Here is a 17,461-nt window from a genome sequence, read left to right on the forward strand (position 1 = left end):
TTGCCCAATATAAATGTTTATCTTGTACATATTCAATTGTCTGAGGCATTTCTTGTGTGTCTAATGTGAGATTTGTATTTACATACATAGAGCATTCCTACTCTCTTTCTCTCTCTCTCTCTCTCTCTCTCTCCCTTTGTGTGTATATATATATATATATATACATATGTGTGTGTGTTTCTAGTAACATTCTACCAAGATGCATATGTTACCAGGTGACTAGATATTGGAACTGACCAGAGTTGGTAGCGGGAACCCATTAGTCCTACATTAGTCCAAAAATGAACAGAAGTGCAATTTTTTTGTTTCAGTTTCTGAGTGTTGTTTATTATAATTTCATGTTAGTCCAGGTTGTTTAGTTAAAAATGATGGTTTGAGATTAGCAAGATAATTAATATTCCTGTGTATGGTTCATTTAATAAACCATTAGAGTAATTGCATGGCTTAATTGCAAATACTGGTAGGTTTTCATCTCATATATAGAAAATAGTATAGCATGGGAGAAAAGTTCTTAAAACCTTTGCGATTAAACAATTTAGACAAACAAGGGTCACATCAAATGAATATTTTTAAGTAGGACAATTCATTTTATTTCCTATGTGGATACAAAGCTGAGGGGACACAAAATACCTAAATAAATAAAACTATCAACGTATAAATAGATGCTCCATGCCCCTTAGAGCCCAGCTCTGTGAAGGATCCCTGCATGGTTCCATGCAGTGACCATTTGGAGACATGTGGATTCACCAGTACTCAGATCTCCTGGACAGAGATACCTATGTAGGTGCAACACCAGGGCTACAAAGCTAATCCATGAGGCTGAAGTAGCAGCCACATAGTAGCTCTTCCACAACACCACAGCCCAGGGGAAGAGAATTCCTTCCACTCTAACCCCCTGAAGAATTACTCCCCACCCAGCCCAGTTATTCAGGGTGAGTTCTGGAAACAGGAGCTTGCCTCTTAATGCACAAACAAAGTTTTAAGGGGTGAAATTGGCAGTTGGAGAGAGATTTATTTAGCTGGGCTGCAATGCAGTATTCCAGTTTATGCTCATGTATACAATACATGATCTATTGCTATGTAAACCTTGAAAGATTTGGAGAATCATTTTGGATAAGCACCCAAAATGTGGATGTCTACTTGGATCTTCTCCAAACCAATGAGACCTATTTGGTCAGCAAAAGGGTAGCAAAAATACTGTGGGATTTGGGCACCTTTGTTTCTGGTCCTAGCCAAAACATATGAAATGCAGAGGAACTTTTAAAAATATTTTTTTAAGTTAACCAGCTCAGATACAGCAATGTATGATTGGCTTCAAAAAGGGTTTTGTATGAAAAACATCAGGAAAGGTTTTGTTTGACTTTTAAATGAGGGTTTGAGTCAGCTGAGTATGAGTTTTGTGGGGAGCTTTGAGTTGGTTTTCATTTTATCCAGGATCAGTTCATACTTTCCTGTTCAGTTCCCTTTTCATTCTTTCTCAGAGAAAGGTAGCTACTGAGGGTTACAAATAATCCACTTTTTCTTATTTTGAATCACTGGAGAATCACATTTAAGGCAAGTAAATGTAATCGTTGAACCTATTTCCAAAGGCATGCCAGACTTTTGAATGAAATCCTAGTTCCATTAAAGGAAATGGGTCAAGATTTTCATCCTTTATGTTCCTTGTATTCTTTTGGCTGCTGATGGGAGTGGCCTTCTGAAATCCTGTCCAGGTTTTGACTAGTACTAAATGTTCCAGGAACAACCCTTTCTTGAAGATGCATCTTGGGAATAGGAAAGTTGTTGAAAGTAACTGGTCTTCATTTCTAAGCAAATATTCTTCTATGTATTTAGGGACAGATCTAAATTATCGCTCATTATGTCAATGGGAGTCTTGTAATCCCCTGTGCGTCCTGTTCGTTGTAATGGGCTGAGGTAGGACAGGGTATCTTCCAAAGTTTGTCAAATAATGTTTTGTTTCTTACAATAGTTGATGGACTTATCTGGCTTTGCTAAACATGTTTTTAATGTGAACAGATTGTGGGATAGTGTTTAGAAAAGGAATTGGGAGAAAGGACTCTTAGCTATGAAGTTAACTCACTGTGTAACCTGGGCATTTGTTGCTCTGTTCCACAATTTTGTCATTTGTAAAATGGATGTACTAATACCTACCTACCTCAGAAGGTATTGTGAGAAATTATGATTATTTATAAAGTACTTTGAGAACCTTAGATTATATGCTCTATTAATAATAGTAATTAATAACTATCACATACTGCAATATGGAAATTCTACTGAATTGGACTGATATTAAATGGGGATAACTGTTACATTATTTTTGTCTAAACAGTTTTATCTAGTGATAAAGCTTCTGCTGTTTGTGAGATGGCATAATCTCAAAAACTACTTAATCAGGTTAGAAAATATAAGTAATTATGAATAAGGAAACTCCTGATGCTTTAACATATGGTTCCAAATGCAATTTACTTTGCTTTGCAAAAGTCTTGAATCACACCACTCATGTTAGATTTTTAGGTGTACTGTTCATCACCTCTCACTGTATAAGAACAAACAATAATGCAGTAGAACTCAAATAAGGGAGAAAGCTAAAGTACTAAAAGCTACATGTTGCTCTGAGATGTCTAGCGATTAAAAGGTTGCTGATGTCCGTACCTTCCGCCAGGAGTCAGATATTTTGTATTTACCTATTGTCCTTTCCATTGTGGGATCAAAGGTGAGTGGAAGGCTGCTCAGGGCATCAGTTGCATCTTTTAATCATTATGTTCCTTTCAACTCAATATGGCATTATGTCCAGGATGGATAGAGAGATTTGTAATTTCACACTGTGGAATGAGGTAATCCTGAGTCTTATTCCTTTTGAGCACCGAGAGATGAAAAGTTGTTAGGGGTCAAGAGATTTACTTTAATCAGCTTTGGGCTTCTTTTTTAGATTCTCCTCCACCCAACTTCAGATAAGTATTGCTAAAGCGTTTAAATACACTGATACCTAACCATGTATATCAGCACCCTCACAATTTCAAGCTGCCTCATCTAGACAATATTATCCACACTCCAGATAAGTTTGGAGTGTAGACAATAATATAATCAACATACTTGTTTTGTTGAAACCTAAATTCTACATTGTTTTTCACTGGTAAGGTTGATTAAAACTGAATAAAGATTGAGAATCAGTGTCAACCTCTGATTTATGATTCGTGAACATTATTTGTTACCTTTTGAAGTTTGGACAAATGTCTAGGGTTCTGGATCGGCTTGTCTAGCCCACACTGACAAGGCTTCACTTGTCCAGTACCCAAGCTAACTAGACTATAGCTAGCTTGGGTATGTCTACATGCAATCACACCCCATGACTCCAGAAGCCGGAGAGGCCCAGTCATAACTTAGCTTCCTTGTACTACCCTAAAGAAACCAGCATTACCTACAGAAATTGTGCTCCCTTCCCCCGCCCGCCGTCCCCAATACAGCTCTCCATTTGGGGCTTGGGAGGGAGATCCTCAAGAGGCAACTTTTCAGCTGTCTTCTACAGTTCCTATACCAGGGAAATCTTCTCCTGGCCAGATACAGAGCTTTTTAGGGTGCTTTTATGCTGCTCTGGCTCTTTTATGTGGTGTATAGTGGCTGGAGTTGGGGGTTAAATGTCTCATATTTCAAAATACATGTGACTATGCAGGTGTGAAATACTTAAACAGCTACAAGCATTTCTCATAGAAACCACAAATGAAAACTGTTTGTTGTACATAGTTTGGAAGAGTGTGAATTTCATACTTTGATAATGATTTTTCTCCCATTGCCATCCTTGCTATACAGTCATGGTAGAGACTACTTTGATTTACTTCATGAAACAGTTTGAGAAAGTCAGACCAAAAAAGATCCTTCTTTTAAACAGTGAATACCAAGAGATAAATTAGAAATTATCATGGCTGCCTTGTGTAATGAAAACCTAATTATGATTCATTTTTTTAATCTTTGGGGTATTTTGTTGTCAAACAAATCTTGTTCCATATTTCCACAGCTTTTGAAAACCTCTACATTAATTTAGGTTTCAGAGTAACAGCCATGTTAGTCTGTATTCGCAAAAAGAAAAGGAGTACTTGTGGCACCTTAGAGACTAACCAATTTATCTGAGCATAAGCTTTCGTGAGCTACAGCTTCATCGGATGCAGTGAGCTGTAGCTCACGAAAGCTTATGCTCAAATAAATTGGTTAGTCTCTAAGTTGCCACAAGTACTCCTTTTCTTTTTACATTAATTTAGTTACTGTCTTACATGAAGAGAAAACTCAAATAAGTTCTTTAAGCTTTTTCTAGTTTAGTCAGGGTATATTTATCATCTATGTCTACACTCTAGGATACTGCAGTTTCTTCGAGTTGTGAATTTCACAGGCCCACTACAAACTATATTGCCTTCCCATTACTACCCTCCTGGTCCTCCAGGTATGGAGAAGAAAATGGCAGCATGGACTCCGGGGAGGTTAGTGGGCAAAGTTGAAAGGGAATATGGGAGGAAACTGTACTCAACTTACAAGTTTTGTAGTTTTTGGCAAATTGACTTTGTTGTTGCTTGTCTACACCTATCTGTCCATCTTGTCTTTTAGATTACATCTTGTGCAGGGCCCAGCACAATGGTGACTCAACCTTGGTTGAGCCTTTAGGCACTTCTGGAATGCAACTGATAACAGTAAAAGAGGGACTTGTGAACAGTGGCTACAGTCTAGGAATATGTGCCTAAGCCCCACCCAGGTTCAGGAAAAGCCTTGTCCAGGACAAAGGGAAGACATGGATTTCCCTTTGACCGTGGGTGTCTGTCTTTGGAATTGTTTCCCTGACCTCACTGCTGTCAGATGGGAGAGTGGGAGTGGGCAGGCTGCACCGTCTTGGTAGATGATAGAAGGGAGATAAGTAGACTATTGGTCCTCTGTAAGAACACATAAAAGAATAAGAGGAGAGATGAAGATCTTTGGGTTGGGTTCCAGTCCATGAGACTATGGAAGGGTGTGTCAGGGATCCTTACCTTCCTTCTCACAAGCATCATGGGGAAGAGAAGCAGCAGCTTTTGCAAGTGGCCTCCACTGTTTTTATAAAAACTCTGGGTTACCCAGAACTGAAATAAATTTAGCAAAACGCAGAAACATTTGAGAAATTAGAAAAACCTTAAAGTCAACAGCTTGAGCCCAGCCCGAGAGCAAACTGACTCTTTGCAGAGAGCTGGTACTGTATATAGATTTTTTTAAACAGTATTCCTTTTTATTTCAAGCACTCTAACTTTTGAAACTGCTTAAGAGTCATTGCAATTTTTTAAGCATTGCTTTCAAAACGAGGTGCATTTTTCACATTCTCTCTGCTGACATATCATTACCTTTATGCATCACAAATCGTGATGAAAGCCCTTCACTAGATGCTGCGTCCTTGGGACATATCAGTGAGGGATTTGAGGAAAAATGCTCTTTTTAACTAATGGTGTTTTAAAAAACACACATACACAATTGAACCCTACAGTAATGTTGCCTCACAGCAAAAGTGATAATGGAGGAAGTGTCACAGAGGGGAAAAAATACAGAGATCTGAATTATCCAGAGTGCCCCTATCCTATTGGTGTCAAACTCTCTGCCTATTGATTAATTATTCTGGCCTCTGTGATAGATTAAGGTTCTGCAGAACTCAAGCTTTCATTTTAAGAAAAAATATATTTCTAGTCATATGGTTTCAAAGAAAACCTTTTGAAAGTGACTTGAAGTTCTGTCTTTCTAATTCTAGAGATGCCTATAGATTTACCCAATAATTCTGAGGTGTGAATTACCCCCCATTCACTTTAATTAGCTTTTAACTTTGAAAAATAACTATGTTTAATCATATCAAAATTAATAAATAGTACAAGATTACTACAAATACATTTTTGGAGCTTTTAGGAAGAAGGCTTGGAATACTTTAGTTCCTATGGTCTTGGAATTCAGGTGATGAGATTGAAACCATGACAAAGTACAATTAAGAATGGAAAACAAGAGACAAACAGATGTGCTTGTTAAGGAGCTAAGTATTAAATATTTTATGATGGAGCCATAATTAGTATAATGCTATGTCAAATACCACTTCTCCCTTGCAATTTCCCCAGGATTCTGGATCATATCATTGCTTATTTTCATGATTATATTTATTAATTGATTTTCCACTAAATTGAAGGTGGTGCTTGAAGATACCCATTTGAAAGGAGAAAACACAAGAAGAAACATACAATTTTACCTACAATTTTAGAAAATGAATAGATTTTTTGAGAACTTATCAGTCCAAATTCTTTGATGCCATCTCTCCATTGACTGCACTTGACCTGCTCCTGGAGGGAGAAGAGGGTTAATGGTTGTACATCATCTGCTTGCTTATCTGTACTCCCAAAACAAAGCTCTAGCTAGACTGTGCCAGGGACATAGGGGAGGTTCAGACTCCACCTTACTCTCTTGCATAGGCATCTAGCCCTTATGTGTGGAACCTTTGCCCAACCCTGGAAATGGTCCCAACCCAAACTATTTATAGGGTTCTAAAAAATTTTGGATAATGTTTTAAAAAGAAATATTTTAACGTGTTTCTGAATTTTTTGATTCTATCTAAACAATTCCAGTACAGATTTTTCATGACTATGTCAAGCAGATATGACTCAATACATTTTCACATATACTGGGTAAAACTGAAACTAGTATATTAAGAACGCTTTTAAAAAATTAGGTGTCTCATCATGCAAACCCTTTGTGATAGTTTTGGATGGATTTAAAGAATAAATAAAGAAATGACATTGTTTAAAAACATTTAAGGAGAGTAAAACTACCAAGGGGTGAAATAAATTGCAGCAACAGAGCCTAATGGAGAGAGCCTAACTACTGGCAAAGGAATTTGATTGGCTGAGAGAAATAGTAGCTGAGCCTATTTAAGAAAAAAATATGTCAAAAAAGGACCTAGGATGTGGATTTAACGTTTCTACAACCTTTTAAGTGCTAATGGAACACAAATGTACTTTCCATGCAATTGCCCCATTAGAGAACATGGGAATTAATCAGAATATTAATCTTTGGCTACCAATGCAAATGATAATTAAACTCAGTGGTATATGAGCATTGATATTTCAGTTTATAATTTAGTAGTTTTGGGTCTCTTTGCAAGTATCTTCATTTCCTTTTAACCTTTATTGGTACAATACATGACCACTCTAATTCACTAGTATTTATATTTTCATGCTTTCTAGGTGCAGCTGGCTTAACACCATTGCCAAAAGACAAGCTCCTTTTATAAGGAGCATTTAACAAAAGGACACTTTTCCTTTTCATATATATTTTATTGAAAAAAAAACATTAAAGATAATTTTTAATTCAGTCAGGGGTACATCCAATGAAGTGCAAATACAATGAAAACAAGTATTCCATGTCCTGCTACGGATGGTAGTTTGTTTAATGTGGGTTTCTTTAATCAGTGTAAATACTTGTGAGCTCTGATCATGCTTGCCATTAAATGGTTGTCACTGGTTGCTTCTTCCGCCTTTCCTCCCCTCCCCTTCACCCCTCCTGTTCATACCACAATAGCTATAAGGGAGCTGTAAAATATTTTCTAAAACCAAAATTCTGGATGTTTTTGTAAAACATAATAAATCCGGGTGCACAGTGACTGACCAGGCTGTGCTTAGCAACCTGTGTTTATCATTTGATTCCTTCCTTTTGTCCAATGTACCTTTACAGTTGCAGCAAACTATGGATGAACAGTTATTAGTTGTTACTAATAGCAAGTTTCACAGAGATAGCGTCACAGAGATGGTGGCAATTGTTAGTACTGCAGAAGCGATTACCTTTGCCATGGACAACTTATTATCTGTCAGATATCTACGGACGGGAAGTAAAGTACAGGGTTGGAAATGATTAAAGTGAAAACAGAGAGAGCATAGAAAAACACTGAAGTTAGATCACTGATATCTAGGAAGATTCTTTGTTTAGTGCTTTGCTCCCTCTTCTGTCTCAGTCTATTTTATGAGTAGCTGCTTTAATACGTATGTGTATACAAGACAGATCTATTCAACCATGTCAGCCTTTATTATTTGTATTTATTTATTTGATAGTGCTTCCAATGTGTGAGGTGCTTTCTAGACATGAAAGAAGGCATAGTCCCTGCCCTGAAGAGCTTACAGTCTAAAAAGACAAACAAGCAGACAGCATTTGGAGTAATAATAACATATAATTAAAGTGGTCAATGCAGGAGTTGGTCATGTCAGGAAACACAGAGCCAGATTCCCTGGTGCAGCACAGTCTCATTGCACAGCAGCTCTGATGGAATCTAGCCTTAAAGCAGCTGGGCGGGGGGCAGAAATCACCCCAAATTAAGAATTCTTATATCACTTGCTCTGTCTGTTGCCAGTGTAGCAAAGATCCAGGGCCAATCCTGAACTGTGGTTTTTGCCTCCCAATTGCTCTAATTTGGCACAGGAAGACTGCCCGTTCACAGAGCAGCCACAGGGATCAGGGGAGTGCAGAGGTGGCTTGGTGAGTTACTTAGATTATTTCCAAGAACGCACAGTCTACCCATTATTAGCCAGTTAGCTCCTTATAGTAATCCTGGATCTGTAGGAGGGATTTGTATGCAGTGAAGGTATGGACCAGCTCAGAAAGCATGTTTTATACACAGGCGGACAGTACAGAAAACAACATGAAACTGCTTGTCAGAGAAGCAAATAAACAGGGAACAAGGCTAGCACTGTGGCATAACAGATAAAGCGTGGCATTCACTCACTCCAGTAGTCTCTGCGTTAGATGTAGCTTTGCATTTGGGGGATTAGCAAAAAAGAGCAAATAAATATAGATTCCCCTAATCATTACTCATGGGAGTACTTATTTAAACATGTAAATACTCCCACTGAAGTTAAGGAGCCTACGTGAAAAAGAGTGCAAGATCAAGTCTTTATTGTAGGCATTCCACCTGTAACACATCCTGCTTTGCCTCAATACCGCAGCCCATAAACCATGGTGTATTGTTCTGTCACTGATGAAAATCCTTTCAATTGCTTTGGGATAGTAGGGTAAAACTAGACTTTGACTTTCCTTGGTATTTGTCTATAATTAAATGCAGTGGTGTTTGCACCGTTAGTCCTCTTAGCTTTTTAATGATGGGTTGTTGGTGCCTGTTTTTTTCTATATACATTTGTATGAGACTTTTTCCAAGTCCCAAATACATATTTAAAAATGTAATCCCTCCCTGCTTTCAAGATTTATTCGGAGCCTTTTAAAAATAGTGATTATTGCCTAGACTGATTCTAGTAGCTTTTGTGCCGCCGTTATCCTCTAGTGTGTAAATCCTCCTCAGTTCAAAGTTTATTGATCTGAACAACACTAAACAGTGCCTCTGGGTCCATTATAGTCTAGTGTGTTGATGCAGCTGCCACAGAGGGGCATGAAGTCCACCTGCTAACAATCTTTACAGAGCATTGCTGCAGGAAAACAGTTCCTCAGCCTCACAGAGAAGATGCTTCTCTCAATTAAATAACTAGGCCTTTCTTATTACTTCCCCCCCGGCACACCCAGAAGGCTTTGGCTTATGTTATAGACTGATGTCATGAAGCATACAGTGTGGGGTTTTGGAAGTTAGAATTTAATAATACATTTCAATGGACTTATTTCTCCCTTGAAACTTTTACAGGTGCTTGAAAAAAAAATCTTCCCAGGATTCAGCATTCCAAGTTAATTTTTCTATGCAAATGACAACCAGTTCCACATTTCAGCTCCCAAGTTTTTCAGTCTCAAATTGGACACACTAATATAGAGCAGTGGTTCTCAACCAGGGGTCCAGGGTCCCCTGAGGGGCCGCAAGAAGGTTTCAGGGGTCCTCCAAACATGGCTAATGTTAGACTAGCTGGGGCCCACCGCAGAAAGCTGAAACCCCACCACATGGGGCTGAAGTCCGGGGCCCTGAGCCATGCCACCCAGGGCTGAAGCCGAAGCCTGACCAATGTAGCTTTGTGGTGGTCCCTGTGGCGTGGGACCCCAGACAATTGCCCTGCCCTAATGCCAGCCCATGTTGGAGTGAGGGGGGCTCACAAAGAAAAAGGTTGAGAACCCCTGATACAGAGGAACACCAAATGCTATAGAGATGTAATCATAATTGTTAAGCATTTGGTGGGCAGAATGGAAAGCATGGAGAGGAGCAGACACTATCCTTTAGTATGCTTTTGAATTCTGAGTTTGTTAGGAAAGTTGAATTTATGCCTAAATTCTTAGGGCAAGCACCTAAACAGGGATAGCAGGATTACATCTTAAAAACATCCACCTGCTATATTATGTAAAATCTTTAAAATAAATAGCTTAATTTAGGTACCAAGTTAAGCAGCCACCACCTTCATTATACCTAACAAAATCCTAGATTTATAAATGCTAATAAATATCCAGAACAGCAGCAAAAAGGTTTGTCTGTCTTCTGTTAGGGAAGTAGGGAGCATGGCAATTGTGATTCTGAGAGAGAATGTGTCATTTTGAAATTATCGTGATGCACAGCACTCCTGCTTGCCGTGGAGAAGAGCAGTTACAGAGGCCTTGCCAGATGTGACTAGAGTGCTCAACACCTTACAGGATCCACCTGTAGGGGTTGGGAATTAGAAAAACCAGTATGATCAATGGCAACATTACCCCTGCAGTGATGCATGCCCCAACCTAATACCCTACTTAGCTACTGACCCTTAGGACAAACCAGACCACATAAGCCTTCCATTCCCCCAGTTTGGCTCCCTGCTTCTTAGCTCTCCTGTGTCCCTGGAAAGCCCCTGCTCCTCCCCATAGAGTAAACCTTGATTTGGAGGGCTGGATAGGACTCTTCTTTTGGAATCTATCAACATTGCTATACAAGCCATAGGAATAAGGCCAAGTGGGTGACAAGTTAAACCAAGTTGCTGCAGTTCTACTCTTCTGCCACACTGGCTAAAATCCCGGAGGATATTCTACCAGTTTTGGAAAAGACTGCTATGATTTTGGTAACATTCCTGCAGATTTCCAGGTCCACATTGTATTTCCTCCAGTGCATACTACAGGGTTTGTTGCTGTGGATGTGGCATTTGACAGTTCTTTTTATGATATGGTTGGTCCTCTCCTTTTATTCCCCCTTGGGTCATATAGGAAGCAGGGGCTCTTAAGGAGCTTGCACGGTCTCCTGTTTATTCTGTTATTTAGGGTTGGATCCCTGATTGCAGAGCACCTTGAAAGGACAAGGTGGAGATATGCCCATTTAGTTTTATAGTCAGTCCTGCTTGGAGACCCCTTTTCTGAAGTGAGCCTGGGTACAAGGACATGATATAAGTGGTTTGTGAATGATATTTAGCTATCTTCTGTCTCTCCCTTTCTTTAAATGACTGCAGGGTTCTGTCTTCCCAATACTTCCACAGAGCAGAGGAGCCTTCCCTTATTTCTTTTCCTAATTTTAGGGACTCACTGGATGACTGAGGGCTGTAGTGTGTTCAAAATTCAGTTAAATTAGGAAGGGAAAATTAATGGCTGTCAGAGTAAAGGAAAAGATCTCAGACCTGATTTTTCAGAAGTACTGTGTACCTGCAACTCCCACTGAAGATCATGAAAGCTGAAGGTGTTCAGCACATCTGAAAATCATTCTAGTAGTTTGTTTTACACCCACCTTCATTGCCAACCCAAGGATGTAAATGCTACCTTACCTGATTAGGAAACAGCAGTGGCTGTGAAGCAATCAACCCCACCCTGGTTAGTAGTTACCATTAGGCACCATCTACTTCAGCTATAACTAATTTGAAGAGTCACAGATGCAGTTATAAGTGTTCATCAAAGACCGAAGAAATGGAAATCATTTTACTCTTTATTTAAAAAATACTACACTGAGCTCTACTTCTTGTAAGAGCTTTGGAGAGATACGACTCTCTGAGAACCAACTTTAGTATAGCTTTGGAATGAAAGTTCTGAATTTTGGTGGTAGTCAGCATTCCACTAAAATGTGTACCCCACCTCTTTAGTTTATTTTTCTTTTGTTAATAAACCATTTGTTCAGTGCTCCCTAGAACTGTCTGGCCCTTTCACATCTCTCTCCTGGTAACTTGGCTAGTGATAGTGGAAAACCAAAATGTTTAGCTTTGTTCTTCTTTGCTTTTTCTTAACAATTGGTCCTAATCCTGCCAACAGTTAGGTGAGTAACTCTTTACATACATGTGCACAATCATTTAATTTAGTGAGACGCCTCCATGTGTGTGAAGTGAATACATTTTTGGCAGGATCAGGGTCTTAGTTTGGGAAAACAATGGGGGTTTGTTGGTTTGTTTTCGTTTCATGTCTGTCTCTGTTTCTGGACCAGGGATGTGCTAAAGGGACCATCTTCTAGCCAAAGCATTTCAGGAACTGATCTGAAATGAAAATATGAAGCTTGGAAATGGATCCTGTGAAATGAGTCCTATAATGCTCAAGCTTTACAATAGCAAAGCTATCTTTCAGTTATGCCAGGAAACAAAAAGGACAATACCACCCCATTGAACTAGCTTGCACAAAGTCCACTAAAAGGGAAAACTGTAAAGTTAAAGGTTTTTTTCTCTCTTTCTTTTTAAATTGGGAATGCTAAACTAAACTCAACTTTGCAGTTAAAATGAAATGGCTTAATCCTACACCACATGAAAGGAAAATGTCAGCAATTAAGTCAGACTAGAAAGCTTTGTTCGTGAAGGAATGCATGGCTGGAACTTGCCCTCAAAGGCTTTACAAGGAAAACAGTCATTTATTTAGGCCATCTCTTCACAAAACACAAAAGAAATAAACTGATAATGGATTGGCACTTCAGGGGGACCAAAGACTTTTTTAAAAAAAAATGCTGTGGTCCACCCTCCTCCTCCTAAATATCAAACTGTCTCAGATGTAATCTTCCAGTAACCTTGCTAGAAGGCACTACAGTGTGATTCACTAGGATACCCCTATTCTTTTCTTTTCTTTTCAGGCTCCTGCTCAGATGGCTATTGGGAATGTCAGAACGGGAAGTGTTACAGACCAGAACAAAGCTGCAATTTTGTAGATGACTGCGGGGATAATACTGATGAGAATGAATGCGGTACTTCCTGCACATTTGAGAAAGGCAGATGTGGCTGGCAAAATTCCCTAGCTGACAACTTTGACTGGGTTTTGGGAGTCGGCTCGCCTCAAAGTCTCAGACCTCCCAGGGACCACACACTTGGAAATGAAATTGGTATGTTAACAATTCACAAACGAGGATATAATCCTATTTGTTAAGCTTCTCATGTGTTCCCCATGAGACAACAGGAGGGTTCTAAATATCTAATTAGGGTGTCATTATTAATAAATGAAACATGTAATTGGTTATCAAAACATAATAGTAATTACTGTTCTACAATGACTGTAGGTCAGAAAACTTTGATTCTCAGTTGCCCTTTTTCTAAATAATACTGCATGTGATGAGCAAGTCATTATTTTACTTGGCAAGAGAGTGACATTTGATCTGGCCACAGATTTTAAGGATGAATTAACTAGGCTCAGAGATTCATTAGGATCCACTCCACCAGAGCCAGATCTCATATCCAGAAAGCTCTTGTTCATGTCAGGCACATAATGCTGGAACATTCAGACCTTTGCTGTAAGCTTTTCATTCTGTACTAACAGTGGTCGCTTGGTACTATTAGAATATACTGTTGAGAAGGAGCGGAATTGTCTAATATATTGAAGAGATTTTAAAAAAGGCAGTTAGGTTCTCAGCTCTCATAGAAATTTAGTTGGAGCATAGCCCATATATGCCCTCATGCCTTAGAGACATCTCTCTGTAGGGTGCTAAATCATCTCTAAAGAGTGTGTTTTAAGCAGGGAGGAACAAAGCTGTTGGGGGAAATAAGAACTGCCCCAAAATTCCGCCCTTGACTGTAGCCAGGGTGGCTGCAGCTCTCACCACATCTTCCAGAAAACCTCAGAAAACCATAAGCTCTCATGTCTCCCTGCTCTTGCTCAAGAGCACCCAATCCCCTATTCTTTCCCAATATCCACTGAACAGGCTTTAGCCTCACTTCCTGCCTTTGAAGTTGCCATTACAGAGCCACAGAGCTTCCCTGAGGTAAACCCCAAAATGATCCTGAAATTCAAATCTTCCACCTTCTACAGTGCACAGAGGTCATGAGACTTGAACTCAGCAGTTGCCAGAAGGCTGATTATGGCTGGATTATGTGAAGGACTATAGGAGGAATATGGATTGAATACAAGAAGGCCTGAGTTTACCGGATGATTGTAGGTAGAAAAGGAGGTTGGAGCTTGTGGAAGCTTGTATGAATGGTATAGAATAATTACATGAAACTATTGTACACCTAGTGCCAAAATTATACATGATCTAAGCGGCCTACCCTCTACTGATGACACGAGTAGGAAGCAGTGCAGAAGAGATGGAGTGGGCCAGAGAATTTGTTCTTCTCTTTCTTTTGGCTTTTTAAAAGTCATAAGAACAGCCATACAGGGTCAGACCAAAGGTCCATCTAGCCCAGTATCCTGTCTTCTAACAGTAGCCAATGCCAGGTGCCCCAGAGGGAATGAACAGAACAGGTCATCATCAAGTGATCCATACCCTGTCACTCATTCCCAGCTTCTGGCAAACAAAGGTTAGGGACACCATCCCTGGGAAAATACGTTACTGGTGTTAAATTTTTAACATCTGCCTGATCTCATATAGAAATAAATATTTTTCCCATATTTTTGTTTATGGCAAACATCTATAATGCAAGAAAGTTGAAGTCAGTTCTAAATGATGAAACCACCTCACTCAAATGGATTTGTATCCCTAGTTTAAATATAAAATGCAATATTTTATGCAGTTATAAATTGATCAACAATGTACTGTTTATACTATGATTATGTTTATTTGAATTCCAACTCTATTGTTAGCATCATAGCAAAAAAAAAAGATTGAATATGAAACCTTGCTGTGTTTATTATGCTTTGTGATTGAAATATCTATCTGATTGTTTTTCATCATGCGAAAGAAATGCAGAACTGAAATGCCACCTCATCTCCTGAAATGTTATTTAAGTATCAGTATTCATTTGCAATCTTTTGGGGACTTAATCTGAAATGCAGGATAATACTTTTGTACCGAGGAGTACAGATAGTCTGAACTAGTGTGATTCACTATGGACACCTATAGATCCGCACAGATGCAAAGGACTTGAGGGTTGGTTGGTCCCTTTGCCTACCAGAGCTAGCTTTGAGCTGGTGTGACCTGGTGTTTTGGAGACCATTTTTCATAGAAGACTCACCCTCAGATTTATCCATGTTGCATGATGTGACTTGCTTACAGAATTGCCACCTGTTAGAAATGGTTCCTTCAGGAGTTATGACCTTACCAGTAGCAATTCTACTTTAAAATGAAATGATGCAACTATTGGCAGCCCACCAATAAAGCTCAATAAAGACATATGGGGCCAGATTCTCGGCCAGCATGAGAGCTAGCAGAAGGGTTTATGCCTGCTTATTCTGGTAGAAATGAGACGGGAGGGGGTGGGGGGCAAGATTGCTGCATTGGAAACCATCGGCAATTCTGCTATTTAACATGGCCTGAAAAACACGTAGTGCTCTTGGAAAAGAGGATGTGGCCAGGATGGCTGAAAAATGTGTCAGTTCACCATCTCGCCTTAGAAACTGCTCCCATCAGAATTCCTGTGTATCCCCAGTGAAAAGTTAACTTGTTCCCACTCACTTCCTAGTATAACATGGGCTGTGCTTTTTCCTCTGCCCATCTCCCAGTCTTACTTGCATGCAATGGATTTGGCTGATCCAGGGTGTGCATTAGGGGGTATACTTTACATTCTCTGTGTTAGTTCTGCTGAGTTTTTAAAGACTAAAACAGTTCTTCATAACATGTAACTCTTGATTCTAGGAGCATTCCTGTATCTTGAAGCTGCACCAGTAGGCCTAAGAGGTGAAAAAGCCCATGTGAAGAGCTTCAGGTGGAAAGAGTCAGGCACAGCTTGTATGATGAGTTTTTGGTACTACACATCCTCAAAAGCCACAGGGGACATTCAGGTTCTCATTAAGGTAATGGTCAAATCATCTTTTCTATTTGAATGTGCTGATACTTATACTGTCTGTAAGAATGTATGGTTCCTGCTGAGAATGATTCTACTCACTTTCCACTGGCTCAGCTGGTGAGAGGCTTCTCTTCAGTTCTGTTGTTTGTGGATCAGTGGGGACTCACTGTTCATGACTCCCAAACCCAGTTTAGCCCAGCGTTGTGCCTTTCATACAGTACCATACACTGTATGCTAATCTCTTTAACTTGCTTCACAAAACCAGTCTTCTGACCCAAAACGTCTCCCCTAAAAAGCCATAGAGAACGGTTAGAAACCCTCTCCCCACTACTATGAAAGCCACATAAATAGAATTTACCTCTTAACCGAAAGGTCTAAATAATTCATTAAACCAGATTTCCCTCTCTTTTACTTTGCCTCTGAGTTCACTGTCCCTAATGCTGCGTTTCTTCTGATATATCAGACTTCTGTCGTCTTTGATACTTTCCATGTCAGAGCAATTTTAACTTTTTATTTGATTCCCTTTCCATTGATAGCCATGTGTAGCCTTGTGGATCTGATGCGTTGACATCCATGAATAGAATGCATTCAGCAGCCAGCACAAAGAAAGAGAAAATGTAAAAAGTATGCCCTGGTTGGCATATTTCTTTCTATTTACACAAATGCAAACGCACACACACACACAAAATATACAATAACTTTAGTTTTAGAAGTGGCATTTATTTTCACAATTTAGGATGATGTCATAACACATAAGTGGTACAACCAAAAGTTTACTGAATAAAAATCATCCAATAACAAATAAAGACGGATGCCCTTCCTCCAGTTTGCTGTTATATTTATTGCTATGGCAGAGATGTATTAAAGTGAAAAGGCAAGTTGACAGTCAAAATGCTGATTATAAACAAAATATAGAAAAATATCTTTGATGCTATATAAACACATATTTCAACTCTTTGTAGATTATAAGCCACTGAAAGTATTTCACTACTATGAATCTATGTAGTTCTACTTATAAGTGCAATGACAAATCATCCCACGTGTGAGTGTGTGCACACGTACAGTATATTAGTAATATAAATACAATTTTAAATCAATCGGGCCATATATTTGCCATCTGGCTGTTACGATCTCTCCCTGCAGGAGAGGGAGATTATGCCTAATAAAGATCAGGACAGAATTCATTTTGGGTAACTTCATGACATCTCTGATTTCCAATGAACACGTTATCTTAACTCTTTTTATTTTAAATTACATCCTGCCCTTGAAAATAATCTACAGCAAATTCTTACTCTGATAACCTGTGTATTATACGAATGATTCAAATCCCTGATAGTTAAAACACTTCAGTGGACTCTAACATCTGGACATATGACCCAGAGTAAGTCTGTCTGAACTAAACAAAACAATGGGCCTTTGGCAGTCATTAGCAG

General features: G+C 39.2%; 1 protein-coding gene across 1 annotated transcript in view; it reads left to right on the forward strand.

Annotated features, from left to right (window-relative positions):
• Positions 1-17,461, forward strand: part of MALRD1 (MAM and LDL receptor class A domain containing 1) — a 513,316-nt gene that overhangs the window by 362,033 nt on the left and 133,822 nt on the right. Inside the window, exons 27-28 of the mRNA XM_077808757.1 lie at positions 12,950-13,195; positions 15,878-16,035. Coding sequence (XP_077664883.1) covers positions 12,950-13,195; positions 15,878-16,035 — 404 coding nt within the window. The remainder of the gene's footprint in view (positions 1-12,949; positions 13,196-15,877; positions 16,036-17,461) is intronic.

Source organism: Eretmochelys imbricata, chromosome 2 (genome assembly GCF_965152235.1).
Source record: "Eretmochelys imbricata isolate rEreImb1 chromosome 2, rEreImb1.hap1, whole genome shotgun sequence".
Taxonomy (NCBI): domain Eukaryota; kingdom Metazoa; phylum Chordata; order Testudines; family Cheloniidae; genus Eretmochelys; species Eretmochelys imbricata.